At 39.5% G+C, this 17077-nt stretch overlaps 1 protein-coding gene across 1 annotated transcript in view; it reads right to left on the bottom strand.

Annotated features, from left to right (window-relative positions):
* LOC149791954 (uncharacterized) overlaps window positions 1-12800 on the bottom strand; it is a 144725-nt gene extending 131925 nt beyond the window's left edge. The window contains exon 1 of the mRNA XM_089970469.1: window positions 12418-12800. Within this exon, the coding sequence (XP_089826595.1) occupies window positions 12418-12634 (217 nt within the window). The 5' untranslated portion in view covers window positions 12635-12800. The remainder of the gene's footprint in view (window positions 1-12417) is intronic.
* Window positions 12801-17077: the final 4277 nt, after the last annotated feature.

Genomic DNA, 17077 nt, shown 5'->3' on the forward strand with positions numbered 1-17077 from the left:
TTTTACTTAACCTTACCCAGTGACAGTTCCATGGAGGTGTTTCCCAACAACACGTTGTGCTGTTACACGGCCAAATTACCTCAAGCCATCCCCTTAGATCACGAAGCCCATTGGGAAGTGGCTTTAGTAGAAATGATTCACCCGACCCAAGTCCTCAATGTCCTTCCCAATCAAAATACTTTTACGGTGGAAGTTTATGACGAGCCATTGCAACAATGGATGGATACCAATAGCAAATATAAGCATAAAATCCCTAACACAAAAAATCCAAAGTGGACCGACTATCACTTGTTCATTCCCCCAGGTTATTATTTTAGTGGCCAACATTTGGTCAACACCATAGCCACCAGGTTTAATGGTGTGTTTGGGAAAGCTTTTGACATTGTCAAGAACAAAAGTGTCACCCTAGAATACCACAAAACAGCTCGTCGCTTCCTGATGAAATTTCCTGAGGGGGATAAAATCATGGGTTTCTATTTCTGTGATGAATTGTTTGACATGTTGGGCGGTAACATGAAGATGAGGAAGAAAATAGAACAAGAAAAAAAGGAATTATCAGTCATTTACAACAACGAGTCTTTTGGCCAGTATTTTCATACCCCAGTAGAACTGAACCAAGGACTGAATTTGATGTTCGTGTACTCCGATGTGGTGGAATACAACGTGGTGGGACACACCTCCGCACCGTTACTGCGTGTCATTCCTTTCAAAGTGGATTCTGCCGCAAACGCTGACGAGGAAGGTGGAAACACTTACCACGTTCACCGCGAATTTGTCCATCCTCACTATTTACCGGTCAGCAAGTCGTATTTGGACACGGTCAACATTACTATAAAAGGAGATTTGGGACAAAATATTCCATTCACCAAAGGAAAAGTCACGGTGAAACTCCATTTTCGAAAACGGTTCTGTCACGACTCGTAAGTAAGTCATGTATCCAGTGTACCGAGGGGTTGCTCGACAGCGAGGACACGGTTTAGGAGATATGTTAAAATCGGCCTTTCGTTCGGTGGCCCCGGTGTTGAAACCGATGGTGACACGCGGATTGCACGCCTTGAAAGATGCGGCACTTACGCAAGGCAAAGAATTTCTCCAAAATGTCATCATCGACAAACAAAACCCTAAAGAAGCCTTCATGAGGGCAGGCAAAAATGTCTTGCTGCAAACGGGTAAAGACATTTTGGGCCGACGAGACACACCTATAAATGCCCTGCACGCTACCGAATCAGGCATTCAGCAAGGACAAGGCAGAAAGAGACGACGAAGAAAACACCCTTTCACCAGACTTCAAGCGAGAAAGGCCAAGAAAAGAAAAACCGTTCGAGACTTAGACGTTTTCGATTACTGAGAAAGCGAAAAAAATGATGCACCGAGAGTCTTGTGCTTGTTCCAAGACGGAACTGGATCTGTTTGCCATGCCCCCCACGATGATGACCATGCAAGAATCCCAGTGAGTGGAATTTAATCCCATCTCCACATTGACCGATTCTGCTCCCATCGAGTTTGAAATCAAAGGACAACCCGAAGATTACATCGATCTGAATAGCAGTTACCTGTATTTGAAAGTCAAAGTGATCAAAACTGACAACACCAATCCTGGAGCCAATGATAGGGTAGCACCCGTCAACAATTTCATGCATTCCTTGTTCAGCGAAGTGGACTTGTACTTGAATAACAAACTGGTCAGCAGCAGCTTGGATACTTACCCGTATCGTGCCTACCTGGAAAATCTCTTGACGTACGGAAAAGAAGCCAAGAATACTCATCTGGATGCTTGCGTGGTATGGAAACCTGACACGGCAGGTGTAGACACGTTTAGCGACACAGCCCTGACAGCAGATGACAATCCTCACAATGTGGGGTTTAACACACGTAGAACTAAAATTCTGCAAGGGCGAAGTTTAGAACTGATGGATCGTTTGCATTTGGACATGTGGTTACAAGAGAAATATTTGCTGAACGGCGTGGATATCCGCCTGAGACTGAATCGTAGCACTGTCGCTTTCCATTTGATGGCCCAAAACAACGAATACAAAACTGATATCCAAGAAGCCAAACTTTACGTACGCCGTGTGGAAGTGTTACCGAAAGTGGGAAACGACATCAGTCAGACGTTGAGCAGAACGACCGCCAAGTATCCGATACGACGTGTGGAAGTGAAAACGTTCACCATTCCTAGTGGACAGCGATCCATGATCCAAGATCATCTGTTCCAAGGACAGCTACCCAAGCGTTTGATTGTTGGTATCGTCAAGAATTCAGCTTTCAATGGTGTCCATAACGAAAATCCTTTTGAGTTTAAACATTACAAAGTGTCCAAGATCGAAGTCAGTCGCGATGGCAAGACCTTGTGTACCCGACCTTTCGAGCCTAAATTTGATCCCGAGAAGAATTACTTGAGATCGTACTTGTCCCTGTACGAAGCCACCGGCCAGTTAGGAACCAACACCAGTCACGGGATTACGTACGACGATTATGTAGGAGGTTATGCTTTGTGGGCTTTTGATTTCACTCCAGACCAAGGCAGCGATGAGGGACATTTCCACCCTATAAAATCTGGCCAGATTCGTGTGGAACTTCAGTTTTTGAGTGCTCTACCAGAGACGGTGAACGTCCTCCTGTATGCAGAATTCGATAATACCATAGAAATCAACAGTTTGAGAGAAGTCATTCTAGACTATTAGAAGCCATGGAAGACTGTTATCCCTCTTTACCTAGTGAAGAAACTTTGGACATGAAATGTGAGGAGACTGTGGAAGAAGAAGTGATCATGATGAAGTCAAGATGGCCAGAACAAGAAGCCCATTTAGTCTCCTGTTTTGCCAAACACTTGGTCGACAAAATAACAGAATTGATCAAGAAAAACTGCTATGGATGTCAAAACGATCATCCCAGTCAAATTCAACACGATAAATGCCTGATGTTAAGTCAAGAAGAAAAATTGGACGAGTATCTGGACGAAGCTTGGAGTCTCATCTCGAACAAAGACGTGTTGCACCAGTGGTATAAAGACTTGCGTGAACATTCTTGTCCACCATTAACCACTCAAGAGATCCATCGTATCGAAGCTCTCCTGAATCAGAGTGAGGAAACAGAACGAATAACCGTTTATTCGTCAGACATTTTCAAGCAAAAAGTCAGGATCGAATTGACGACGTATTATTACCTGTGAAGAAGAAAAAAAAACCACACAAATGGATACCTGGGAACTTTATTACCTTTTGAACCACAGTTCGTATACGTCTTCTTGGAATCCTGTCGTCTGTGCTAAAGATGAACTCCCTCATCGCAAACCTAAAGACCATCAAGCTTATGTGATCAACACGGACGACAGTCATCTCCCAGGAACCCACTGGGTAGCCGTCTACTTTCCTCAAGAAGGATGTGTGGAATATTTCGATTCGTACGGATTGCCCCCTTTGGAAGACGATATCATCGACTTTATGAGAAGAAATGCTCAAACCACCCGATTCAATAATGTGAAATTACAAGGCACAGATTCCTTGGTGTGTGGACAGTACTGTGTGTATTTTCTGCATCATCGCAGCCTGGGCTATTCCTTAGAACATTTAGTGACTCATTTCGATCCTCGTTCTTCTGCTAGAAACGATGTGAAAGTAGATCGATGGTTTTGTGACCATTATGCTTATCTTTTGTCTCAAGCTAGGAAACGTAGTGTCTATCAATGGCCTAATGACTTCCAACAGTGGAAATCACAATTTCATTCACAACGTTGTCAGCCCTGTTCAAAGTAAATTGTAGATTGAGAAAAAATGTTTGTGATTTGAAAAAAATTGTTTGATGTTATAGTGTTGGATTATTGTTAAAAATGTTAGAGTTGTTGTTGTTTAGTGTTAAGTGATTTTTGAATAAAAAATGTTGTGTTTTGAAAAAATGCTTTTGTGGTTTGTTTAGCTATAAGAATGTTGGATTGATGCTCTTTCATTTCTTACTATCCCTCTCATGAACGTTGCGGCTCGAAAAAACCGTGTGGGGGATGTTTTCCTTCACGTCCGCGCTTTAACTTTAAGAACCGGTTTGTTCCCAGTCTAACCATCCATTGTCGACTCATCCTCCTAAGAAGATGTGCTCCAAAATAGCTAAGCTCAACGAAGCCTACGTGAATTTGCATAGGGTCAGACACAGTCTGATACCGAAGCCAGAAGAAATAGAGAATGTGAGAATGTTAAAAATCACTGAAGACCTAATAGAAGAGCTCTTCAGAGAAGAAGTGAACAGGGAAAAAGAAGAATGGACAGAGAAGTACAGACTTCAGAGACAGCAGCAACAGCAGCAGCAACAGCAACAGCAGCAACAACCTGAAGCTGACAGAGGCTTTGTCGATTGCCGTATCGACACCAAAGAGTTCTTCTTCTCTTTTCGAAGAAGCAGACCTATCGCCAGAAAGTCTATCCTCAGAGGACATCGCATTCTTAGAAACTAAAAAGAATGCCATAGCAAAACAAAAAAAAAGCCCTTTTCAGGGCTACCCAATACTCTAGAAAAGAAATAACGATTAATTTGCCAATGTGTGTAGGTAGAGTAGTGTGAAAATAAACACTAACTCTTGCTTTTAAAAATGTGAGGGTATGTGTTGGTGTGTTGGTGTGTTTGTAAGAGCTCACGTAAGTTGGTGTGAATAGTAGATTAAAATGATGTCTTTTTTGGTGTTTGAGGTGTATATTTGGGATTAGATTGGATTGCTTTGAGTATGTGGATAGTCTATTGAAGTGATTTATAAAAAAATTTTACAATAGTGATGGGTAGCATAAAAAGTGAGTGAGTGTTTCTTTTAGGTCCGCGCGTTGTTGTTTTTTTTTTGGTTAATGATCTAGGTAAGATGAATTTTATGTTATTAGGGGATGTTTTCCTTCACGTCCGCGCTTTCAGTATAAATTGAAAGTCGTTCGGCAGTCCAGCTACCCTTGTTGATTGATCAACACCAAAAAATGAACACGAGACTTGAGAAACTGTTGGAGCTTCATGTGCATCTGGAATATGCCACGCGCATATTAAATGAACTGGCCGCGGAAGCCATTGTCGAGGAGGGAAGGATAAGAGAGGAGGAAAGAAGAAACAAAGAAGAGGAGGAGAGAAGATATAAAGAAGAAGAAGAAAGAAGATATAAAGAGGAAAGAAGAAACAAAGAAGAGGAGGAGGAAAAGGAGAGAAGAAATTTCAAAATCCCAGAGAGCGAAAATTGGGATTCTGAAGCGACATATCCTGCCTCTGCTCTCTCCCCCCAAAAAGTAAAAAGTAACTGGGGGATAAGATGCGTATGTGGCGCCAGGCCTGGAAGGTGCCACCATTAACCAGGTGCCCATGAAGTTCCAAACAAAACAGCCCTTTTCAGGGCTACCCAATACTCTAGAAAAGAAATAACGATCAATTTGCTAATGTGTGTAGGTAGAGTAGTGTGTATATAAACACTAACTCTTTTTTAAAAAAAATGTGAGGGTATGTGTTTGTGTGATTGTGTGTTTGTAAGAGCTCAGGTATGTTTGTGTGAATAGTAGATTATAGGTTTTTTTAATGTTTCTTAGGGCATGTGGAGAGTATAGTTGGGGTTATATTATATGAAATGAAAAAGTAGGGGGGTGTTTTACTTCACGTACGCACGTTGATGGGTCATGATCTAGGTAAGATTAATTTTATGTTTTTAGGGGATGTTTTCCATCACGTCCGCGCTTTCACTATAATAACCCACAGTATTCGTCGTTCAAACCATTCTGCAAAGAATAAAAAGAAGATGGCGTCAAACCAAATGGGCAAAATAGAAACCTTGCAAGACGTTTTAGACAACTTAGGAATAATGGAACAGATGCTATTAAGACTGGTTGAAGACCATTATTCCTATAGTCCCCATCGTGTGAAGATGGAAATTAATAACTTAAGGAAAGCAAAGGAAAAGATTAGTGGTGTCATGAAAGAGATCAAGGAGGAGAAGGAGGATGAAGAGGAAAGAATAAGAATACGCAATTGGAACGAAAAAATTGAAAAAGAAGAAGAAAATGAAAAGAGGAAGAAAGAAGAGGAGGAAGAGAAGAAGAAAGAAGAGGAGGAGAAAAAAAAAAGAAAGAGAAGAAGAGTGTAGCAGATAAAATAAGAACTTGGTGGAGGAAAAGAAGAAATTAGAAGAAGAAGAAGAAAACCCAAAGGCCCTTTTCAGGGCCAGCCATATTTCTCGAAAAGAGATAGTCTTTGAATTGCCTACCCCTTTTTTAAAAAATTTTTTTAAAAAAATCCCATGTTAAATTCCCCTTGTCCCTAAACAAGCCCAAACTCTATTCCCATGTTAAATTCCCCTTGTCGGTAAAGTGCCCCACGATTTATCGCCATGTTAATTCCCCTTGTCGGTAAAGTGCCCCACGATTTTTCTCCATGTTAAATTTCCATTGTCGCTAAAGTGCCCCAAGGGTGTTTTTAATGCTAATTCCCATTGTCGCTAAAGTGCCCCCCTTCACTACTAGTTCGTCAGCAAGTTACACTAACCACACAGGCAGCAAAAACAAGAACACTGGTAACTCATGCTGCAAAGAAGACAGAGGGAGCAAATACGATGAGATGAGAGGGGAGCAAATACGATGAGATGATGGGGGAGACAATACGATGTGATGATGGGGGAGACAATACGATGAGATGACGGGGAGACAATACGATGATATGATGGGGCAGACACGATAGATAACTCGTGAAGAATTGGAGACTGAAACAGGAATAGAGTTTGTAGATGCTAGCACAGCACAGTGTTTCTCAACGTTTCGGGCTAAGCAAGCTCTTCGTCAGGGAAGAAAACAAACCAGTAACGGCCTTAGCAAACGCTGGGTACGATATGATACATTTTGACGGGGACCCCCGTGAGCACGGCATGACAGGGACCCCTGTGAGCACGGCATTTCGAAACAATTTTTAAACATGTTTTACATGATAATGAACTTAAAAATTAATTCCATCGCTTTAAAAGTACTTTCTCTCTATAGATATATTGTCAAAAAATTAATAGCGCGCAGGGACCCAGTGATTTTATGGGTGTAGCTCAATAAAAATGATTAGTACGACCATTTCAAATAATTTCCAAGTTTTGCATTCTTTTATTGAATAGTTAAAGAAAAAAGTTTTAAAGAAAACATTTTACAAAAGAATTAGCTTGAAATATGCTACTACAATATTATTTCAACTAAGGAAATATAAAGATTATTTCAACTAAGGAAGAATGATATTATCTATAAACGCTTTCATATGGTGAAAGATTAGTGTGATGAGAATGGGCCATATTTATTAAATGCTTCCTAGATTTGGAATATGCCACTGTAGTCAAGGAAGGAAGTTTGTTGATCAGTTCAGATAACTGGAAATAATACAGCTTGAAGTGGCAAGAATAGCTAAAGGAATTCCGTAATACAGTTCTATGCATTCTCTATAGTTTGAAATGGGGGCAAAATCTTCATTCTAGACGAAATAAACAAATGATTAGCACCTCACAACAATGAGGGCTATTGGTGATACAAATTGGCTAAAGGGTGGGTGAGTGGTTGTGGTATAGTCATATATCAAGTATAGTACCTAATGAGATTAAATAGATATATTATTAACGTATAGTACGTAATGAGATTAAATAGATATATTATTAACGTATAGTACGTAATGAGATTAAATAGATATATTATTAACTTAAGCAACTCTCATATAAATGTCCAGCAGCAGTCTGTATTTAATGCATTTATATGAGCTAAAATAGGCGATTTAATATTTTATTTTATGGGCAACATATCAGGGCGTTGAGATAGGATTGGGCAACTACATTGTAATTATATTGTTGCATGAAAACTAATCGAGACGCAAAAAGTGTTACATTTTTCGTATACATTGGCCCTCGCGTACAATGCACGTGGCAAACATCATTATGTCAAGTAAAGTGGGCTACCAAATTGGTCTCTTTATAGCCAAATGGGTCCCTTGACTGACAGTTATATTACACGTCTACATGTAACACGATGGCTGGACAAATTTCCATATTAAAAGTACAATTGTGGTTGGTATTGATAAATAGCAAAGAAAACTACAACACATTTCTGAAATACGTACAATAAAATCACTTATTGACTTGTTTATTTTTTACTTCTTTTTGTGACGACTGTCACTTCATGTACTTCTCTAAGTATTAATCCGCCAAAGTTTATATCTTCCGGTATCATCAGCCTTTCGTTCTTAATACCCGTCTTATGATAACAGAAAGTACATACCTTTTACGCATTAATAATTGGGATTTGCGTCGAATTGTATTGCAAGTATTATAAATATTTTAGTTGTGGTATGCGTTTCGGCTAGTGTGTGAGAAGGCACTTTCTGCAAAACAAAAGTGTGGATCAAATTAAGGAATCCACAATTTTTAACAAAGTTACACTCTGATCATGTACGATATATGAGCTGTTGCATACTTTACAAGATGGTATTTCACACAGTTCAGGCGGATGTCACGATTGTCACTAATAGTGAATGTTAAACGAAGTATAGGGCAACATTCTTACGCTTCAATTTGACATGCATTCATGTATATATCCATGTGACATGCATTCATGTATATATCCATGTGCTTTTCTACACTGGATTGTACAGTATCGAATAGGCCACTTCTTGCAAAAGATTTTATTTATACAATAATTTATGTATGTGCTTGTCCCGATTTAGTAAAAAAGTTTATAACATTGTACAGTGTAGTCATTTGCAGAGACATGCGTGATTTATAAACCAGGAAACAAGAACGCAGTTTAATGTGGCTGGTGGTCCACATGAAGGTAAAATATTAGACCCAAGTCTTAGATTTCGTACATTTTGCTTTGATCCCATTTTTAGGATACAGAGAAAGTGGTTGGAGAATGGAACTAACGATTCAATAATTAATAGCGTTTAGGAAAATGAAGAAGCAATTGTGACACAATAAATCGTCCAGAAAAGACAGAGACACGTGAGCAGAGAATATGAATATTCCAAACCTTTTATTTTGGGGAATATAAAAATGTGTGGCACTAACATTATATCATAATAAATATTACCAAAATACTTGGAGAATTATGTCATTGTCTTCATCGTAAAATGATGCATATGGACAATAGAGGAATTCCTACACGTTTTAAGGAACCACTGTCAAGGTTGTTCAGGACTTACAGGAATCTATTTTCTTTGCAAACAGTGTGCACTGAAAAACAGCTCATGCCCAATTTCTCCAAATTACATTCCAAATCCATTTTTCCTTACCACTATATGGATTATTCATAAGCGTCAGTGGCATTTCATTTTCTCTACATACAGACTCCATATTGCACTACATCAACATTTGCGGACATATAGGTATGGGATTGTTTTTATTGTAAGTTATTCTTTCATACACTCACTGCTAAATGATGCAGGACTTATCTGAAAGAAGTGGACCGTAACTATTACCCTAATTGTTGACCATTTTTTTAAAGAGTACCATTCATTTGATCGGCGACATCCGTTTGTCGACCGATTTCAGTAGAAAGCTGGAACACAAGATTGTATGACGTCACCGTTATAAACGGATCTAGTATTATGCCTAGTTTAGTCATCGAACCCTAGATATTATCCTCACTAGATAATAGTATGGATAATATCTAGAGTTCGATGACTAAAACTAGGGATGTTACATAAAGCTGATCTTTACCGAGTTCAACTTAAAAACACCACTTTTTGCTTCCTGGTGGAACTGAAACTACTATGCATTTCTTCACGTTCTGTCCCAAGTATAGTCTTCAATGAACCAAGTTCATGATTAAAATGCTCTCAGTCAGTGGCGTCACTCGGGTTGGTGTCACCCAGTGCGGTAGCTCATGGTGTCACCCCCATGGTCCTCCTTCCGTAACAGACCATACAGAATCCTTAGTAATGTCATTTTGGCGTCACACCCTCTGATGGTGTCACCCGGTGCAGTCTGCACCCCCCCCCCCCCGCCTCCCCCTAGCGACGCCACTGCTGTGCCTGCTAGTCATGTATTTAATTATGATCGGTTATCCGCTTATGAAATCCGACTAGACCGAGCAGTGTGTGCTCTGTAAAATTTGCAATTTTTCATTTTGGTGTCACACCTCTGAGATGGTGTCACCCGGTGAGGTCCGCACCCCCTTAGCGACGCCACTGCTCTCATTGCAACATCTAGCTGGCCATGTCAAATGAAAAATATAGGATTCTACAGCATGTGTGAAATAAATAAACTATACTGGACGTTTTCAATATCTTACTAAAATCACGAATTCCGTCGTTCTCTCTCTCTCTCTCTCTCGATCTCGATCGACCGATCGCTCCGGTGGCATAATTGTTAGACCGTCCGCCTCGGTGCTGGAGGTAGCGGGTTGAAACCCCGGCCGAGTCATAGCAAAACCTTATAAGAAAAATGGTACTAGCAACTGCCTCGCTAGGCTATCGGCATTAAGATGTTATTGTTAAGATCGATAGGCCTGGTGTCATGATAATATGAATGGGTGGGATATGATAGCACATATCTGCGGTATGATGCTCCAGTGCTAGACATTACTATAAACTGTCACTCTGCAGAACTCGTAGTAATTTGAATGAAAAATTTTTAAAAGCTACGTTAAGAATACACACACACACACACACACAGAGTCTCTCTCTGACTCTCCTTCTCTCTCTCTTATACTTTTTCATTTCCAATTATTAGTCATTATTGTCATGTTAAAATTTGATGCGATACTTGAAGGAAGATGGCTAATTCAAGGTGTTAGAAATGGTGCCCAATTCCATTGTATCCTATTGTGACAATACACTATGTTTGAACTAAACAGTTGAATGACTGGGTAGGAGATCATATCTATTAATGTACATTTGGTTTCAAATGTGGAGTGAGGTAAAAAGATGTACATATATATTATCTGTCGTTGTCTCGATAGGATAGATAATTCATTAAAATGACCTGGCTGGTAGGTTTGATGGGAGGTAGGTTTACGTTGTAACGGTTTGTCTATCAAGCAATACAAAAAGATGGCAATACACATCATATCTTTCAAAATCAGATGTGCAAGTAATTTGCTCTGTGTGATCTTTGTATATTCTATAAACAATACATTTTTCTCCGTTATGGTAGCTAATGTAATTTACTAATATTTTCAAAGCTACCGTTATTAAAGTTACAACAAGTTACAACAATGTATCTGTATTTATGCTTGGGTCGTGACTTTTCATAGCACTGCTATTACATATGCAGCAAGAATAGATTATTAAAACAATTATTCCTTATATTAACACATTTTCACAGGTGAATAAGCTTAATTGGATTGTTGATGTAAACTTGGGACTCACTCGTCTATAAAACAAACTGAGACTGTATCGCGGTCTTGGTGGAATCAATCCATCCACCTATTCCTCGGGCCCCGAATGGCCGAGTGGTCTAAAGCGCTCACCGTTACGGATCACTGCCATCTCATCTCTGTCTGCGTGGGTTCAAGTCTCGGATTCCTCCACCATTAATAATGGCCGCCATGTATAGCCTATCGTGTGGTGAAGATGGCGTTGAACCCCCACAACAACAACAACAACCTATTCCTCAACTCCGTCTGCAGTTTACATATCGTGACCTTTTTTTTTCAACTTCACTCCGTCAAAAGATCGAACAAAGGCCATCTGTTTAACCCATTTCTATCCAAATATCTGAATAGTCCAGCGGCAATTCTCTATCAGTTATGTTTCCAAACACTGATTTAAACACGAAAATACCAACAAAATGCATTGTACTGCACGATATTTTCGTTTAAAACATGAGGACGTATGCTTTTTAATTACCTCCGTGTTAAATTGACGATCCCACCTACAAAACCCAACAATGCACATTTAGCATGTACTGATCTTGTATGGCACAGCGTACAAAATACGACGTATGAGCTAGCGATTGAGAGATATAACACAAAGTTATAAATGGTTTATATCAGTACGGATCAAAAAGAACAAAAAGGAGATTATTTTGAAAGTAAATAAGCTTTGAAAGCTCCGATTCAAGTTGTAATGCCAAGAATAACGATACAACGTTTATGATTTTAGGTAAGTAAGTGAAATGTGATCTAAGCCGAGGACAGTTCCGTTTGTCTGAGTGGTTAGAATGTCCGCCTCGGGTGCGGAAGGTCGCGGGTTGGAGCCCCGACAGAGTCATACCAAAGACTTACAAAAATGTTACTAGCAGCTGCCTCGATGCTACACGTCAGCGGCATGATGCCCCAGCGCTAAACAACACAATAATCTGCCACACTGCAGATATCGTAGCGATATGACTAAAATTGTTAAAGTTATAGTAACAGTCTAAAACACAAACACATCATCCACCCACCTCCCAAAAATAATGGGGTCTCATAGCAACAGTAGGTCTACTACAAATTGGTTTTACATACTTACCAGAACAGTAAAAGGACACCCCTATATCCTGTCCTCCTTGCATTAAGTACAGCACGTATTCCCCATCAGTAGCATTTTGTCCAAGGTCCTTATAAACATCTTGGCAGCTCCTATAAATTGTTAAAGTCTGAGAAAGTCTAACACAAACAAATATAAAAATAATTCCATTCCATAGTTTTGCCAGACATATGGTATTCCAAACAATTTTCAATTCCATTTTGAAAAATCATCAAGTCAAATCAGTGCGAGTCCATGTATATCGAAGACATCAAACCTAATGACGAATTCAAGTTTTGATATTAAATTTAAGATTAATTAAACATGGTAATATATATGCTAAAATATGCGACCATTACTTCTCAGCTCTTGTATGCGATGACAGATAAACGGGGAATGACTGGGCAGTAGGTACGCGTGACAATTATTATGCGCAGTGTAACCGCTAATGATGGACAGATAGAGGATCCGACAGGAGTAACGTGTAATGCCGGATACGTTTATACATAATATCAGGTAGAAATGCCGACAGATTAATAAATCAGTCAGACAGCAATGCCATATAGAAAGCAACTGTCTCTCTTTCAACAACATTACTTTTTTTGAAGTGAAAAGAAGTACACGCCTTCAATTCCGTTTCAATGACAGCGGCAGCATCAACAACGGCGGTGATCTCTTCCGATACGATGGAGCGACGAAAATAATGACGAGGATGATGATGATAATACAGAAAACATGTACATGATACATATGAACTTATCATAATTATGTTGAAATGAAATAACGCATGCTACTACCAAGAATTATCCTACATCGTCATCATCGTCGTTAACATCTGCTTCATCATCATCCTCATCATCACCACCACCATCATCATAATCATCATCATCATCATAATCTTATTCTTCTTCTTCTTCTTCTTCTTCTTCTTATTATTATTATTATTTCCGCTTTGAATGGAGAGCGATGGCTCAGTGGTTAACGTTCCAGACTCACGACCGAAAGGGTTCGGATTTCGAATCCTACCATCGGACCAGCTCGGATCAGCTACCGTGGCGTGTCCATGTGCAAAGTCTTTACTCCAGTTTCCTTGGCACTAAATAACCTACATGTGTTTCTGTGCAGTTAACACGAAACCAAACCCAAATCAAACCAACCCTGAATGGCGCCTCTTGAATTATCTACTTCACAGTTACAAAGATCATTCATTTATCTGCCTTGCTCGTAATCACCCCCATTCACTGTCTGTTGCAGTCAGTCTCAACTGCTTCTGTGTGTTAGTATGTGGCACAATATTCCACTATTTGAACTTGAAAGAACACTCTAGAAGTGTCCATATTTCTGATATATATGATAGCAATGCAATTAATGCTAATTTCCATTATATGCTAAATTGAAACATTGTTTGAAGCAGAGAGAATTTTTTTCTTTCTTGGCCAGGCAAATTATTTCCGCAATTAAAAGAAGCGTATTAATATTAACATACACCTAACACATATCAATGTATTCATGAGATATGTGAATTATTATTATTATTATTATTATTATTATTGTTGTTGTTGTTGTTGTTATTATTATTATTATTGTTGTTGTTGTTGTTGTTATTATTATTATTATTATTATTATTATCATTTCTTGGTGGCTTTTAAAAAATAGTATCACTATAAGATTATATTAAAAATTCATATGCGACACGGCTCAGTCATTATATTGTTAGTTACGTTTGGATAAGGTGTTTCGTGTAAACCGTACGTTACTGTCCATGGTGACGTTGGCTCAGGGGACCCGTAGGGATAGACCAAACCGTTGGGACCAACGAGTCTTAGGGAATAGAGAGGCTGTATAATTATCCTTCAGCAAACTGGGAGGGGAGGGGAGGGCCACACTTATACAACATAAGTTGATATTGTTTTCAGATAAGTCTTTTTGACTTGTATATGTACTTGTCACTGGCTGAGACAAGTATTATATTTACTCTTCAAACAAATATATATTCCTTTATGTGGACATGAACCTTGACCCTTGACCTTTCGTCTACATATCATAAACTGAGTATATAATATGTCCACATAAAATTGCTGTGCTCTCCAATCTATTTAAGGACGTGTTTATAACATGTCAGTCAAAAATATCTACTGGACCATGTTGAGTCCTGCATAGAAAGTAATGCGGACTTGTATACGCAGTATATTTACCGATGTGTTTATAACATGTCAGTAAAAAATATATTGCGAATTATGTGGAATCATACACATACATTTTTGTGTACTGACTCCTTTTAAGGATGTGCAAATACGGAAATTATGCCATTTTCTGTAATACTGTACTGAAGTTTCAACTTTTTGTGCAAAAAGCGCACATCATATGTTTAAATCATGCCAGTAATTTGATTTTGAATCCCTCCTATATTTAGATCCTCCCACTCCTTTCATGAAATGAAAGATATTGATGGGTTGAAAACATGCAATAATTGTAAGGTTTACTCACTTAATTGAACTAATCAAGATAATTCCAAATATTCGGTGTGCTTCAGTGTATACGTGCATGAAATGTGTCACTGCCAGGTATCGACTGAATTATAGTGCATACTTCATGTAGGACATACGGACATTGTATAGATATGAATGTGGGTGAGATAGGTTTGCGTAGTCAGCACGTTAACTTCGAGAGCTGCAAATTGTTGTTGTTGTTGTAGGGTTTAACACCATTTTTCAGCACACGCAAGGCTTTACATGGCGGCCAGTATTAATGGTGGAGGGAAAACCCGGGAAAAACCCCGGAAAGAACCACTGACCCAAGAGAAACTACTGCCAAGCTTTCTTGCTTACCCACATTGGCCGAATCCGAGACTCTAACCCACGCAGATAGAGGTGCGATAGCAGTGATCCGTAAAGGAGAGCGCTTTAGACCACTCGGCCACTCGGGCCCCCCTCGAACTGCAAATTGCAAATACTCATCCTGACATGTATATAACAATGACAGCTAGTCAACGGACTACATTAACCTGTCAACACATATGAGGACTTGTAGAAAGGGGTGTGGACTGATGGTTATATGTTCCATATGTTCAGTCAATAAAAGTAACCAAAACAAATCCAAACTCTCAATCACATATCGATACATTACACACACACACACACACACACACACACACACACATATGGGCATGACATACACTTTTATGCGAATTTGTATATGCGGATAGCACTGGTCAACAGTGAAATCATTACTGACTTGAAAAGGCCCTAATCTGTAGTATTTTGGTGTGCCGAACACGAATATAACCGTGAAAAATTTGTATTGGCTCTCGTTTTGAAGATATTCATATACCTCATTTTCTATGTTTCACTGTGTAAATTTCTCCAGTAGGACTGCAGCAACATCCGGAATAATGATGTAACATTGCATAATACCATCATGCTCACATCATCCACAGTTGATTGCATCATTTTCTGATGCAATGCAATACTAATGCCATGCGGCTGCTGAAGTAAGTTGACGTCAGCAGTGTACTATACATGTGTAGGCCTATTATACTAATGCCAGGCGGCTGCTGAAGCTGACGTAAGCAGTGTACTATATAAAGCCCAATCAGATAGGTTCAGCATTTAAAATATTTTAGACGTTGTGCGAGACAGTTCAAGCTACTGTTACATAAAACTTATTATTTTATCCATTTACGTACAATAAAGAACAGTAATGCCTCGAAAGTGTGTTAATACCGCGGACAATTTTTGCTATATTTGTGGGGAAGTGACATTTGCCAACCAGAAGAAAAGTATCAATTCTCAAGTGAAGAAGGCATATCATCTTTACTTCGGATGCAAGGTTGGTGACCAAGACAAGCCTTGGGCTCCGCATATATGCTGTGCTACATGTACAACACAGCTTTCACAGTGGTTGAATTGCAAAAGGTCATCAATGCCGTTTGCAGTCCCAATGGTGTGGAGAGAGCCAAGCAACCACCTAAATGACTGTTACTTCTGCTTGGTTCCTCCTCTTTCCGGCGGAATAACGAAGCGAAAGAAGTCGAGAATAGTCTACCCAAACATTCCGTCTGCATTGAGACCAGTTCCACATGGTGAGGGACTTCCTATTCCAGAACCTCCAGCAGAATATTCTCTTGATTCATCTGACGAAGACAAAGGTGAGTCGACCTGTTCTTCTCCTGGTCCATCAGCATGCAGTGATCCAGATTTTCACTGTGGTGCATCATCAACCCCACACAGAATAACACAGGAAGAACTAAATGACCTGATTCGTGATTTGGACTTATCAAAGAACAAGGCAGAATTGCTAGGATCAAGACTCCAACAATGGAATCTTCTAGAAGAAGATGTCACAATTACTGCATATCGAAAGCGCCACCAGCAACTGGAGCCTTTCTTCAGAAAGGAAAGTAATCTGATATTCTGTTCCGATATTGAGGGCCTCATGAATGCTTTAAAAATCACTCATGACCCACAAGAATGGAGACTATTTGTGGACTCTTCGAAACTGAGTCTCAAGGCTGTGCTTTTGCACAATGGAAACATTCTTCCATCTATTCCAGTAGCGTATGCTGTCCACATGAAAGAGACATACGATAACTTAAGGCAGCTACTGAATTCCATTGAGTATAACAAATACAGCTGGCACCTCTGTGGTGATTTGAAGGTAGTTG

Source organism: Sinohyriopsis cumingii, chromosome 9, assembly GCF_028554795.1.
Source record: "Sinohyriopsis cumingii isolate HCF-2022 chromosome 9, ASM2855479v2, whole genome shotgun sequence".
Classification (NCBI taxonomy): domain Eukaryota; kingdom Metazoa; phylum Mollusca; class Bivalvia; order Unionida; family Unionidae; genus Sinohyriopsis; species Sinohyriopsis cumingii.